Raw genomic sequence first — 14,398 nt, forward strand, 5'->3', positions numbered from 1 at the left:
TGTGCTGGTTGACATCTATGATGACAGCAGAGACTTTGTATAGTTTTCCATAGTTAGATCCCCTGTGCCCAAGAGGGGGTCCTCCTTATAGAAGGCACTAGAATAACCTGTGTTGAATGAAGAGACTCTTAGGATGTGTGCTTCAGTTGAAGGGAAAGCTGGTTAAAAGAACAGGATCTGTAGGGAGCCTCTGGGGAGGATTCAGACCCAGGCAGCCTGGGTTTGCACTGTAGCTTTGCAGCTTCTGAACTCAGTGGCACTTTGGACAAGTTGCTCAGTCTGTGCATTTGGCTTATCTGAAAGGCAAGGTGGTAGAGCTTGACTTCTGGAGATGGGACTTGAGAGTAGTTCCATTTGAGCATTGGCTCAAACATGCTGTCTTCAATATTGGGATCCCCCACAGAGGCCACCCGACCTCCACCTCCTGCCCCAGATTCCGAAAAGCCCCTCTGATACACGCCATCTCAGAACCCTGCCTTTGACACAGCACCCCGCACGACGGCTGACTCATTGTTTGTTGTTGTGACATATTTGATTGTCTCTCTTTCTCCCAGTAGACTTTAGGTCCCACGAGGGTGAGAGGTAAGTTGATTTTGTCCACCATCGGAGCCACACGCTAGGTGCTCCATCAATGCTGCCTGGTCTGGTCTGCCTCTGGGTTCGCCCCTGAGCTCGGGGGGAGTAGAGGCAGCAGCCCCAACACTGGCTCCTGCTCTAGCCTGTATGAGTAGAGCAGAGCCTTGTGCTCCACCCTCCTGAGGCTCTCCTGCCCCTGTCTCCTGCAGGCACGGACATGGCCGTCTTCTGTCTGCTGTGTGGGAAGCGTTTCCAGGCGCAGAGCGCGCTCCAGCAGCACATGGAGGTCCACGCGGGCGTGCGCAGCTACATCTGCAGCGAGTGCAACCGGACTTTCCCCAGCCACACCGCCCTCAAACGCCACCTGCGCTCACACACAGGTAGGCCCATCCGGGTGGTGGCTGGATCAGAGTCTCTGGAAATCCACGTCTGGATGGACCTCCTAGGACATCCAGTGGAGGGGTCAGGCTGAGTTAGCCCTCAGCCCTTCTTTGCTCAAGGTGGGCATGCTATGGGGGTTCCGTAGCACAGGTAAATGTTAATTCTTGTCCCTGTCCCACATCGGGGACCTGAGGGTCTCAATCTCTGTGCTCAGCTGAAATGGTACTCCTTAGAAATGCAGGCTCTTGGGTGCCACCCACCCTCAGAATCTTTGACTTTGTGGATATGGAGTAGGATCCAAGACTCAATATGATGAATAAATATTCCCCAAAGATTCTGCTGCAGGTGGACCCACAATGCATTTTGAGGAAAGCCTGCCTGCTTGGTCTCTACCACAGCCCTCACCACTCTCCCTGGCCTCCACCCCATGGCCACATGCTCCTGAATCAGCTTTGGGCTCTTAAGGGAATGTTACAGAAATGGTCCTGCTTGCTCCAAAATAACAGAAGAAAAAAAAACCCACAAAATAACAAGCATATTTTCTATACTTGGCCATTAACCTTTAGGGGAGACAGTGAGGGCTTATAAACAATGAAATGATGGGGGAGGGAAAGTAGTTGTGAGTTGAGGGGCCTGGGCCATGTGCCCAGGTGCTGGTTAGTCCTTGCCACAACCCTCTACATTGCCCATGAGGGCCAAGAGGCAGATTGCTTTCTCATAGCAGCCTCTAGTCCCCTAGCCAAGGTAATGGGTGACTTAAAGTCATTCCTTTCTCTATGACAAAATTGAGTCTTCAGTGGATAAAAGAGCATCCCTTTCAGAGTCTGCATGTGTCTCCACTCCTGTGTGCTCGATCCCGGGTTTGGAGTGACCATGGAGGCTGGGAAAGGGAGTGGGAGGGACAGGGAGACAGACAGGCAGACTCCATATCGGAGTATATGACAGAGTGTATGCTCATGTCTCTTGGAGACGGTATAAAAAGCTGAGTGCCTCAAGACAGGAATGGTAGGACCCTCTCCCTCCTCATTCCTGGGTCTTGTCGCAGCTCTGGGATTAAGGATGTAGGCCAGGCCTTTCTCGGGTGGCAGGCTCTGCCGACTTGAGGGAGGGGCTTTGCTCACCATGGACTGAGCAGGCCTGTCCTGCCAGCAGCATGTGTCCTCATCAAAGAGCTTGCCTGGACTCTCACTTTTTGATGCCATTCACCTGGGGGGAGCATATTGCCTTAAGCATCACCTGATTGGCTTGGAACCATTTGGGTTTGCTGGCACAGGAGGAGGTGAGGTCGCAGAGGGGAGGGCCCGACAAGAAAGGCTAAGGAGAAAGGGGTGTTAAGGAGGACTTTGTCTATGGATCCCTTGCAGATAACACACACTATCCTGTCCACACTTCCCCCCACCGGGTCCCCAAGTTCAGCCTTAACAAAACAGCCAATCACCTTTCAGCCACTTTTGAGCATGCTGCTAGGTCAAATCAGTTGGGTTCATAGGACTTGAGTCATCCCATCTGCTACGTCCACCCGGGATATGCCCTGCTCTGCCCACGCTACCTTCTAGGAGTGCAGGCATCAAAATATCACCTGCTCCTGTGTCGTCATGGTGCAGATCTGTGGGGAGGGGCTCTTCCCAGACATAGTTTGAGAGAAGTACCTGTTTAATCTAGGAAACATGGACATGTGTGCTGCCTATGCGTGTGCGCACATGCACACACACAAACATGCATCGATTTTCACACCAGTGAGGCCCAGTGCACATAAGCCCTGTACAGGCCAAGCACACCCCCTACACAATGCCTCATTAATATTCCATTGCTCTTGGCCCACTTGCTGCCGGGGCCGGGTGTTTAGCATCGGCAGCTGTGTTTGGTAGGTTAGTCCAGCCGTGCTCTTGGCATTGATGGATCCCTGACTCACACAGCTCATCATATAATAAACTCTCAGCTGTGCTAAGGGGAGGGGCCGCTGGGGAGGGGCCTGGCCAGTGCCAGGGAAACCCCCAGGTGAGGACAGGCCGCTGGGGTCACAGATGCACTGGGCAGGCCAGAGGGGCTCTAATTAGTCTCGTTTGTCCTGCACTTAATGTCAAGCTCATTAAAGAGGCTACAGAGTTAATCAACATACCACAAATTGGATTTTGAGTTCTGCAGCCAGTTTTGTGTACATTATGGCAACACTGACACCATTAACTCTCGGGGTGAGGATTTTAGGCTAGGTGCTCACCATGCTTCAAAGTGTGTGCACGCGTGTGTGTTCATGTGTGTGCGTGTGCTTGTGTGTGCGCATCTTTTTTTTTTTTCCCTTCAAAGTTCTTTTCACTCCTTTCCCTGGGCTGACTCTGGAGATTTCCTATTTAAACTCATTTAACATGTGATCCACTTCATAATTAAATTCATAAAAATCTGATCAAACAAACCTCTCTGCTTTAACCCTTTGTTTTTAAAACTCTTAGGGCCCCCCTCTGGAGGGGAAGGCACAGACGGCGGCTCCCTCCCTCCCCGGCCCGCCTCCCCCCCCCCCCCCCCCCCAGTCGGGTGGCTGCCGATGTACGTTTTAATTACCGGCTCTCGTTGGAAGTCTCACGTGGCCCTTGCTTTATTTATTTATTTATATCTTAATGAGGATACTGAATCCTTGATTAAAGTCGTTATCGTTGCCAATTCGGCAAGGAGGGGGAGTCGGATGTCAACGAGGCGCGGGGGGGCGGGGGTGGCGGGGAAGCTGTGTGCAGACGTCTGCACAGAGAGAGTAGCACGCGGTACAGGCCTGCGCAGACTGGCCCTTACTCAGACAGACACACAGCTAGTGAGGACCAGGGTCTGCATAGACCTCTACTCCTCCTGGGTTTGGTGGGGCTGGAGGCTGGGGACCAGGTGGTCTGTATGGCCCTGGCAGGTGCCGGGAAGCCCAGGATTTGGTCTGTCTCCAGACCTGCCCATGCCTCTGAGCCAGCCAGGGCTGTACCCCGTAGCTTGGCGAGAACCCATGTGGAGATGTGGTTCTGCTCTTTCAGCTTCTCCTGTCTGACTCCGCCTGGGAGTGCTCCCAACCACCACTCTGTGTCTTCAGAGCTTCTTGCAGAGAGAGCGAGCCCGCAGTGAGCAGACCCCAGCATCCACTCCCCACAGAGCCTTAAAAACCCTTCAGCACCATCAGGAGAGATGAGAATTTATGTGGGGATGGGGGCCTGCGTTTGAGAGGGGGGAGGTTTGGTTAGCGGCCTGAGGAGGAGAGAGACAAGAGAGTAAAATATCATTTTAAAGAGGAAGTGAAGGCATAGGCACGCGAGTCTATAACGAGAAGGACAATTTATGCCCAGGCACGAGTGCAGTTTGACATGGGGATAATGAAAAAACGTAGGTCATTGTGGATGACTTAAGCCTTCAGCAGCCGAAGAAAATGTATGAAATGCAGAGGACATTACACGGTTGGCAGCCCCGCACATCTGCAGAGGGACAAGTGAAATACAGTGGGCCATTCTTTACCATAAACTGTGGTTGTTGGAGATGCAGCCCAGAGAAATTGTAATTACAGTGACAAGACGAATCAGCGATATTTAAATATTCATGAACAAAGTCTGGGGTGATCCATCTATCTTTATTGTCTGTGCCTTCACTCCTGTAATAAATAAGTCGCCGAAGGCCTCACCTTTCAGCCCCCAAAGCCTCCACTTTGGGTACAAAGCAAAAGATGGTGGATCCCAGCACCCCACCCTCTCACCCTCCAGGGGGCTAATGGGTGCCACACACAGAAGGGAGGCCGACGGCACCGCTTCCAGGCCTGAGCATCTGCCCTGGGTCGTCCGTGTGCTACGTACCCAGGCAACAAGGATCGACAAGTCTCCCTTCTGACCCTCAAGGTGCTTCTATCCTCAGGGTACAGTGTGCGTGGCAGGAGAGACAGGGCTGTGTGCAACTTAGCCATCTGATAAGTTATCAAGCGTTCAGACTCCAAAACCAGATCTGTATCCTGACTCAGCAGCTTATGAGCTATTTGACCTTAGAGATCAGCTAAGCATCTCATTCTTCTCGTCTATATGGTGAGAATTGTGTGTTTCTTGTCAGGTGGTTGCAGCGATTACATGATAAGATGTGTGTAAGGCTCCCAGCATGGTGGTGAGCCTTCAGCAGGTTAGACCATTCCAATTAAAAATTCCCATAAAAATGATCCTGCTGCTAAAATAACGCAATGCTAGGTATTTCTTCTCTCTTAGGATAGAAGAAAGCGACTCAGTTTACCTGGGTGGGAGAGGTTGAAGGGAAACTTCCAAACCACGGTGATGTGTGAACTGGGTCTTGAAGGATGAGTAGGAGTTCATTGAAGCAAGGAAAGAGGAAATCAAGCAGAGGGGATAGTTGTTGTAACTGTGGAGCGAGGAGGTAGCACAAGGCATTTGGGGGACAGTGTGTTCTAGTTCCCCAAATTGGAGGGTTTTTTTTTTGAGGGCAGGAGAGGCAGTTAGGCTACCTATGGGAAAGGAAGAGGGTGGCAGGAGAAGTTGGGGGGCAAGGTGTCAAAGCCCACGGGTCTGCCCTCCCCTTGTGGGGGTCTGCTTTCTGGGGTCAGCTGTTCATCCCTGAAACAAATGGGCTTTCTCTTCCTGGGATTGGCCCTTGACCCACAGATGAACTCTAGGCCCCTGTAAAGTATGGACATGTGTGTGCATACAAGCTCCCTGGTTCACACTGGGGCCCAGAGGAGGCCACGGGTCCTTATATGTTTTTGAAGAATGGTGGTGAAGATAGGCAGTCTCATCTTCTCGGTGCATTAAATGTGCCCTGCCGCCTCTTGAAGAGGGGATGGGGGTAGGGGAGACGAGGCTCTGATCCAGCCTTTTGTCCCCACAGGCGACCACCCGTATGAGTGTGAGTTCTGTGGCAGCTGCTTCCGGGATGAGAGCACACTCAAGAGTCATAAACGCATACACACGGGCGAGAAACCCTACGAGTGCAATGGTTGTGGCAAGAAGTTCAGCCTCAAGCACCAGCTGGAGACACACTATAGGGTGCACACAGGTACGGAGGACTGGTGAGGGCACCCCAGCTTGCGCGGGGACCTGGGTATAAGTGGCAGGGGCAGGTGGTTCTCCAGAGCAGCCTGGGTGGGCATGGTCCCAGGCTGAGACGGAGAGTGGAGCGTGTTCTGGGAAAGGTTAGCACGGCTCAGGCGCCACTGCCCCCTGCAAGGCCGAGGCACACGTTGCTAGTGGATCACAGCACACTTTCCAGGAGCCCAGACCCACCTTCCAGGCAGCCGTACCAATAGTGCATAGATGACTTCGATCTGTGAGCCCTGAATTGGGGTCAGGTTGGCCTGAAGACTAAAAGCAAACGCTGGGCAGGGCTTCTTGTTCCTGGGGGCTAGGGGAGCACTGAGTTAGGTTAGGATGAGGGCTGGGATGCTGGGAGTCAGATCGCAGACAGATATATTCACAGACCCCTCTACCTGTATGATGTTTACCATTTCAGAGGGCCTTCACATTCTTTTTTATGTAAAAGAAATAGGATGGGGGTGTGGGGTCTGAGGACAGAGCAAGGGGAAGTGGCCGTGGTGGCCAGAATTGCCAAACTGGGGGGTGGCGGATGCTGGAGCTGGCCCTGCACCAGCTCATGGAAGTCCACCTGCACGTCTCTCCCTGACTCCCAAGTACAGCCACATCACCTCAGACACAGGCAAATGCTACAAAATTGAGCCTTTTTGGAGAGCTAGTTGTTAAACATTTACCAGCAGCACCCTGCTGGTTGCGGCTTTGGGGTGGGGGGGGAGGTGGATATTCAGAAGGACTTCCTATGAGGATAAGAGGTAGTGGGAGGTAGTGGAAGGTAGTGGAATCTAGCAAAGTAGGAAGCCTCCTCTGATCATGTGAAACAGCTGTCCTGACCTGGGGACAGAGGATGGGGGGAGAGGTGACCTCAGACAGGTCCTGCTGGCCGAGGGGCGAGGATGCGTCCACAAGCCGCGGGGAGAACAGGGAAGCAGTAAGGAGAGGGAGAGGATGCTGCGTTATGGAGCTCTGCTTTCTTGCCCCCGGCCTGGGCCAGAGGAGAGCCTCAGGTGCTTGTTGCTGACAGCCAGAGTCACTCCGAGCATTTCCCAGAGCCCCAGGGCTTCCTTAGCCCCCTGCTGGGGATGTGACCTGGTGAGCGGATCATTAAATGCATCGGTGGTGACTATTGTAAATAGCGGGTCGATAGTTAGATCACTTTGGCTGTTCATTACTTCATTATTTGCTGGGGCCTCTGCACAGAGGAGTATCGATAGCGAGATGGCTGGCCAGTTAATTACTGTATCGAAACAAGGTTCCCTCACACCCTCTGCTCAGCTCCAGGGGACTCTAACTGGCAGGAGGTAGGGTGGGTAGCAGCTAGGGTGTGGCCAGGCATTCCCAGGCTATGTGTCCCTTCCCCATCCTGGCCCCCCTGGGAAGGCTCAGGGTCCAGGGGTGGCTCTGGGAACCTTAGGGGAATAGGCATCCCGGATGGAGCATGTTTGGAGGATGGGGTTCCCTCACGTTCACCCCCGTCCTCCCCACCAGCTATAGCCTGAAAGGACTCTACGCCTTGTTCCCCTGAAAGGAGCTGTGCTGAAGAGCCGTCCCTAAGGGCTTTCGGGACCCCACTGCCCCATTTCTAGATTCCATATCCTTTCTTTGGAAGGGAATATTCTGGGCCTTTGGGTTCAGAAGAATAAGGCAGGGCTAAGGGGATGCTGAGCAATACTGCAGCTGCTGAGATCAGCAACAGGGAAGTGCCACGGAACATGCAGCTCCAGGTGCGCTGGCCACACTGCAGGCGCCCAGCAGCTCAGTGGCTACCATATTGGATGGCGCATTCTTCATCATGGAGAGTTCTAGAACGTGCTAAACTGGAGGGAGTCTCTGGCAAGCCTGAGGGTGGAGCGAGGGCCCAGAGCGTCCCTGTCCCGGGGAGGCCCTCACGCCCTCTCCCTCTGTCCTGGCTCTCTCCCCCCTGCCTCCCACAGGCGAGAAGCCCTTCGAGTGCAAGCTGTGCCACCAGCGCTCCCGGGACTACTCGGCCATGATCAAGCACCTGAGAACGCACAACGGCGCCTCGCCCTACCAGTGCACCATCTGCACGGAGTACTGCCCCAGCCTCTCCTCCATGCAGAAGCACATGAAAGGCCACAAGCCCGAGGAGATCCCCCCCGACTGGAGGATAGAGAAGACTTACCTCTACCTGTGCTACGTGTGAGGCGGGGCCACGGCGGGGGATGGGCAGCCCGGAGAGAAGAGTTACAGCAGGGTGAATTTGACGACGAAGGACTATGTGGAAAAAAAGAGAAATAGAAAAAAAAAAAAAAGAAAAAAGAAAAAAAGGAAAAAAAAGAGACAAGAAAAAAGGAAACCCGATAGCTGTCTGGCCTTGGAGACTCTCTGGGGCTCCAGGTGACCTGGAGACCCGGCCACTGCCCCTCCCCGGGGTGCGAGGGGCCCCGTGTCCCTCCTTCTGGATGGAGGCTGGCCTCATTTTCTTGGGTGGGGTGGAGGTGGTTCGTTCAGCTCAGATGATGGTATATTTTTCTCTTCCCTCCACCCAGACCCCCCCTTTTGCATCCAGAAGTGGAGGCTAGGAAGGGGGTGAGCCAAACAATCTGCCGGTCACCCTGTGGCTGAGTCCTCCAAAGATGGGGGCCGGGGGCAGGGAGGGGGTCTGCAGGTGGTGGGGCTGGGCCAGGTCATAGTTGATGGTCACACGGCAGCTCTGGTTTGAGGGGGGCATATGGGGGTGGGGGACTTTCCTTCTCTTCCTTTGACTCAGTTTATCTGTTGTTCCCCCTGCACCACCACCACCCCCGCCCCACCGCCACCCTGCCACGTGGGGGTGTCCCCTCAAGGTCTTCAGCAGCCTCGTGGCTGTCGCCCCACCCCCAGCTCCTTGTCTCCCCGTGACTCCTGTCCTCCAAGGGCAAGGGCACCCTGCCCCTCGTGGATGGGGGTCGGGGGGATGGGGAAGCAGCTTCCTCCTTGCCCAGCTCCCTAGTGGGGAGGGGGGCTGCATTTGGCTCCAGAGCCCCCACCCCACCCTCGGCTTTCTGAGAACATGAAATAAATGGAATTCCCCACCCTAGTCAAGCCCGGTCATGAGCAAGGTTCCTGCTGATTTGCTTTTGCTTCCAACACAGGAAACATCACTAACCATATACTGTCCCACCAAACACACCAACACCCATCCCTGCAGCCCCTATTTCAGTCCCTAGGAGAAGGCTCGCCGTCCGAGGGAGGGATATATACATGTCCTTCTCCACTGTGCCCTCCGCCCAAGGAAGGGGACACCCCAGCCACCAGGGGCTGGGGTAGCTGGCCGGAGGCGGGGGGAGTTGTACTGGGGACCCCCGCCCTGGTGCAGAGAGCAGCACAGAATTCCTGGCTCTCAGGGCGCCCCCCAACCAGTCTATAGGGAGGAGGAAGGAGAGGAGGAGGAGTTGAAAGCGCTTTGGCCTTTGTGTTATGTTTTGCATCTTTTCCGTGTCCCCTGTTCCCCTGTTAGCACATTGTACTTGAATTACCTCAGTTTTTTGTGACCTCATGAGCTTTTTAACCCCTGTATCTCTTTTTTGGTTGGGGGTTGGAGGAATAGGGAGGACGTTCTTTTGTGTTTCTTGTGTAAATTAATAGTTGGTTTAATAGACTTCAGCTGGCCTCGCCCTCCCTGTCCTAGCCGGAAGATGCTGCACAGAAAGGAGTACTCAGGATCTGAATGCGGGAGCCAAGGGGGGGGTGTGGGGGGCAGCAGAAGGTGGGCAGAGGGGAGGGTGTGTCGGGGGCACGCTGGCTGGAGTCTCCGTTGGCTCTGCCCGGGGCAACCCCCCCACGCCCTCTGTGCCCAGTAAGGCTTCAGCCTGAAACACTCTGGAGAAGATTCCACCTTTCTCACAATTTGCTGGGTCATTTGGGTCTGGGGGGCCCCCGTATTATTCAGATCCTGGCAACTGCGTGGCCCCACCTCTGAGTGTGCGATCATTGCCAAAATCGGTCTCTTTTCAGGGCCGGCGTGGGGATGAGCCAGCCTTTGTTCTGTTGCGTGAGGGTGGGGGTGTTGTTTTTCTAAAAGCTACCTCTTATGTTCCTCCAATTTTTCTTTTGTCCCCTTCACGCCTCCCATTCTGCTGCTCTGCTTCCCCCCCCTTCCCAGCCTCCCCACCCTGAATTTTGGAAAGCACATTTGCAATATTTGTGTTCACTTTGGGATGGGCCCTCTGTTTCATCTCACGGCTTTATTTGTAAGAGTTGTGTGCGTGTGTGTTCGCGCATGTGTGTGTGTGTGTGTGTGTGTTTTCTTTCCTTTCTCTCTCTCTCAGAGAAAGTTGTGGCTGCGTTTTTGTCTTAGGTTTTTTAAAAGTGGTTTCGGGAAGCGGTTTTGGGGAGAAGGCTTGTGAGGGCTCTAGGGACGCCGGAGGGATGGGTGCTGCTGTGACCACCCCCCTGTCCCTCGGTCCCAGCCCTCCTGTCCTTCCCCCGCAATCTCGCCCACCAAATCTGAAGGCCTTAAACATTGTGTGTTGGGGGGTGGGATATGAATTTGGGAGACAGTGTCACTCGACTGTGGATGGGGGATGATAAGGTAGGGAGGATGCGATTTTGCAATTGTAATAATGACTTAGTGCTTTGGAAAGGAAAAAAAGTTAAACTTGAAATATGTGACTAGAGCAGTTGTCATGTTGATAATGTGAAAAGAGGGGAATTGGGGGGAAGGGGCAGTCTGTAAGAAATCGTTATGCACTATGCTTCCTCCCCCAGTCTGGGAAGAAGGGGTACTGCTGGCCCTTAGGGGATCTGTAAATCCCAGAAAACAATATTTTAACAGCAAGATATCATTCAACTTTGGTGGGGAAGGAAAAAAAAAAAAATCAAACTATTCCATAGACCTAGCTGACGCCTCTCACTCCCCGCCCCCACCCACCCTTCCCACGCAGCCTGGGTCTCCTGCCCTATTCATAAAAGCTGAGAGGGTTGAGCTAATATTTACAAATTGTAATATTTTTGTAATGTTTGTTAGTTCCTTTGTCAGTTCTACAGGACCTTGCCCTTTCTTTTTTGTAATGTGAATAGGAAAAAAAAAAAAAAAAAAGACAAAAAAAAAAAAATCCGCCGCCGCCACCACCACCACCACCACCAAAATATCCCTTTGTACGTGTGCGCGCGTGTGCTTTTTGTGTGTGATTGTGTGTTAAATCATGCAGTATTGTTGTGATTTGGTGTTGCAGCATTGGACGGTACTGAGTGAGCACCTGCCTGCCCCCACCACCCCCGAGGGACCCTAGTGGGGGAAGTGAGGACAGAGGGGGTCAGGGCAGGCTGGTGTCTGAAGGATACTGGGTGGGAGATGCCCGTGCTGGCTTCTGCTCTCCTTGCCTCCCCCACGAAGCCTGGACACCCTGCATAGAGTCCCAACACGCCTCTTTGCCAGGTTCCTACTTAACAAAGTCATCCTGACCTTGCCAAGGCCTTCTCAGCCTAGCCAGGCCTAATGGCCAGGGTAAAGGTCAAAAATGATGTGGAGTCTGTAGATGTGTATGGAGTAAGGGGGCTGTGGAGACGAGGGAGGGTGGAGGGCACCGTCTCCCCAGGTGAGAGCTGAGTGTTCTTACTTCCCTCTTCGTCCTACCATCTGGCCCCTTGGCCACCCGCTGCCTTTAGCTGTGGTCCTGCTGACAACCCTACTTGCTACTGCCTTATCCAGCATAGCAAAACTTCTCCAGCCCGGGAAGTCCGAGCTGGTTAATGGTCCCTTTCCAGTGTTCAGCTCTCACAGGTGTGTCCCTTAATGCTTTTGGTGACATTTCCCTGTCGTGTGCTCTTTCCCTATTCCCTCCTTCATTCATTCAAAGCATTAAAATCCTATGTGTATATAGGATAGACAAATATATAGAGATATATATATAGCAAGAGAGAGATATAAAATAGTAAATATCATTGCTGCTTTGGGCTGCTTTGGAGGAGGCCACGGATATGGGGAAGGTAGATCTGGGGTGTAGGGGTGGGTGGGGAGGCCGGGGGGCCCCCAGTGTCTCAGTACAATCCAGGGATGCAATGCAGGCTTGTTTAATCTTTGTGCCTGAATTTCTCCATGTGTAGAAAACAAAACAAAACTGCTGCAATTTTTCACAAGTGTATGGTACCCTTCTTGGATGCTGTCGGTACCACCGGCCGCGGGGGTGTTCAGGCCCTTCAGAGAGAGGGCCATTTGGCTGACCTCCTTGCAGGGGAGCGAGCGGTGGTGGGATGGCCTTTGGACTTTGTGCACAAGAGCTGGCGGGGCAGGAGGAGATTTGGGGGTAGCTCCCTGTAGGCCCAACAAGAGTGAAAGGAGGGGGCACCAGATGTTAGAAAAGCAGAAAAAGATCCGACTCTGTTCATTTTCCCAGGCCTGTGTTCTATCTTTTTCTATTCCCGTCTGGTTTCCTCTTTTCCTGGAGCTTGGTGGCGGCACTTATCTGGATATTTCAGTAGGAGGGGGAAGAAGCCAGACTGACCCAGCTCAGGGGCGCTGGTGGGTGGAGGAAGAGGCAGAGAGCCGGCCGGGAGAGGGGTGCAAGACAGACCAGGGAGGCTGGGTCGGGAAAGAAGGGTGGAGAGAGGGGGGTGCAGGTCCTGCAGGCCTGTCAGCTGGCGGCCCTGCCTCCTGGGGTCCTTGGCGTCCCACTTTGCAGACAGGGTACCAGCCTCCTGGTGTGTGTCATAGGCTTTGTTCACATAGTGTTATGCATGATCTTTGTAAGGTTAAGAAGCCGTGGTGGTGTACCATGACATCCGACCCATATATATAAAGATAAATATATATATATATGTATGTAAATTATAGCACTGAGGGCCCTGCTGCCCTGCTGGACCAAGCAAAACTAAGCCTTTCGGTTTGGGTATTATGTTTTGTTTCGTTATTTGTTTGTTTTTGTGGCTTGTCTTATGTGTGGTGACAGCACAAGTGCCAGTCCGATCGCTCTGTATTACAGAATAGTGTTTTTAATTAATTGATGTTCTAGTTCATGTCTACCTCAGCACCTCCTCTTAGCCTAATTTTAGGAGGCTGCCCAATTTTGTTTCTTCAAGTTAACCGGTTACTTTTTTGTACAAATCTCTCTCCCCACCACACCTACCCAGCTCCCCCTCCCTGCCCAGCCCCTTCCCTGTCCCCCTAAGCCCTGTCCCCCCAGCCCTGTCACCCCAAACCCCACCACCCAGCCCTGCCCCCCGCCAAACCCCACCACCCTAAACCCTGCCACCCCAGCCCTGCTTGCCAGTCCTACCTGTTTTCATCCCGATGCTGTGCCCCTGATGTTGTGCGGTCCTGGTCGCAGCTTTTCCGCATCTGCCTTCGTTCCGTGTAGATTGATGCGTTTCTTTGTAATTTCAGTGTTTCTGACAAGATTTAAAAAGGAAAAAAGAAAAAAAAAAGAAAAAATGAATTTACTGCTGCAGGTTTTTTTCTCTCTCCATGTGTCACTAAGTGAAGTTTGTGCCTTCTATAGCAAAGAGAATATTTTTTACATCCTACTAACAGTAGATTTTTTTGTAGTGAACATTTTTTGTATTTTTATTTATAAGTCTCATAAGAAAAATAGCAATGTTCAGTTGTATACCTTGAATCTGCAGTTAGAAGAGAATAAAGTTAATTCAGTTGTCTCTGGTTTGAAGTGTCCCCTTTTTTCTAAAAAAAAAAAATTGCTTTGTCTTTTCTGCCTTTTCTTGGGTGGTTAACGCTAGAAGAACTGAGATTTCTGGCTGGGGATGGGGGAAGAGAACACTCTGGCGCAGTCCTGTGGCCCCTTATGCGGTATTTATGAGGCACAAGGAATTTTCCTAATACTTTTTTTAGTTCAAAAGTAGCATTAAATACATTGTGACTTGATCCTTGGAACAATGTATGAAGTCAGCACTGGTCAACACAGACGTTCCTGCAGCAGCTCATAGCAGTGACTGCTGTGGGCCGTGGGAATGCGGCGGGAGCAGGACGGACAAACCGCTGCCCTCAGGGAGCCACAGAATCCACTTGCTTGGTTGCTTGTGCTAGAACTTGCTCGGGATCACGGGGTCGCGCAGCTGGTGAGTGGCAGAGTCTGAACTAGTATCCGGATCTCCTGATACGGAATCTGGGTTGCCTTTCCCAGGTCCCCGGAGCTGGGACCCTCTACATTATAGAGACACTGTTGACTTCCTGAAACTTCTCAAAGAGAAGCTGCCACCCAATTTCAGGTCCCTGGGTCTGTGGCCGCCAAGCCCGCCAAGCCCTGCGGAGGAAGGAGATTGGGACAGAAGGGAACAGGTGGGAGGTGGGGGCGTAAACCCTAATCACCACCTGCAGACCAGAGCATGGCTCCCCCTGCGTCCCGGGCCTGCCTGCCTTCCTCTCCCGGCGATGGCAGCATTGGCCTGCTTGTCTAGAGCTGTGACACCAACTCCACCTGAGTCTGGACGCACTGGCCCAGCGC

The 14,398-nt window shown here is 52.8% G+C and overlaps 1 protein-coding gene across 4 annotated transcripts in view; it reads left to right on the forward strand.

The window, feature by feature from the left end:
* ZBTB16 (zinc finger and BTB domain containing 16) overlaps nt 1-13,592 on the forward strand; it is a 188,339-nt gene extending 174,747 nt beyond the window's left edge. For all 4 annotated transcript variants that reach the window (XM_077893575.1, XM_077893574.1, XM_077893573.1 and 1 more), the window contains 3 exons: nt 786-956; nt 5,800-5,967; nt 7,934-13,592. In XM_077893575.1, coding sequence (XP_077749701.1) covers nt 786-956; nt 5,800-5,967; nt 7,934-8,163 — 569 coding nt within the window. In that variant the 3' untranslated portion in view covers nt 8,164-13,592. The remainder of the gene's footprint in view (nt 1-785; nt 957-5,799; nt 5,968-7,933) is intronic.
* Nucleotides 13,593-14,398: the final 806 nt, after the last annotated feature.

Source organism: Canis aureus, chromosome 3 (assembly GCF_053574225.1).
Source record: "Canis aureus isolate CA01 chromosome 3, VMU_Caureus_v.1.0, whole genome shotgun sequence".
Classification (NCBI taxonomy): Eukaryota; Metazoa; Chordata; class Mammalia; order Carnivora; family Canidae; genus Canis; species Canis aureus.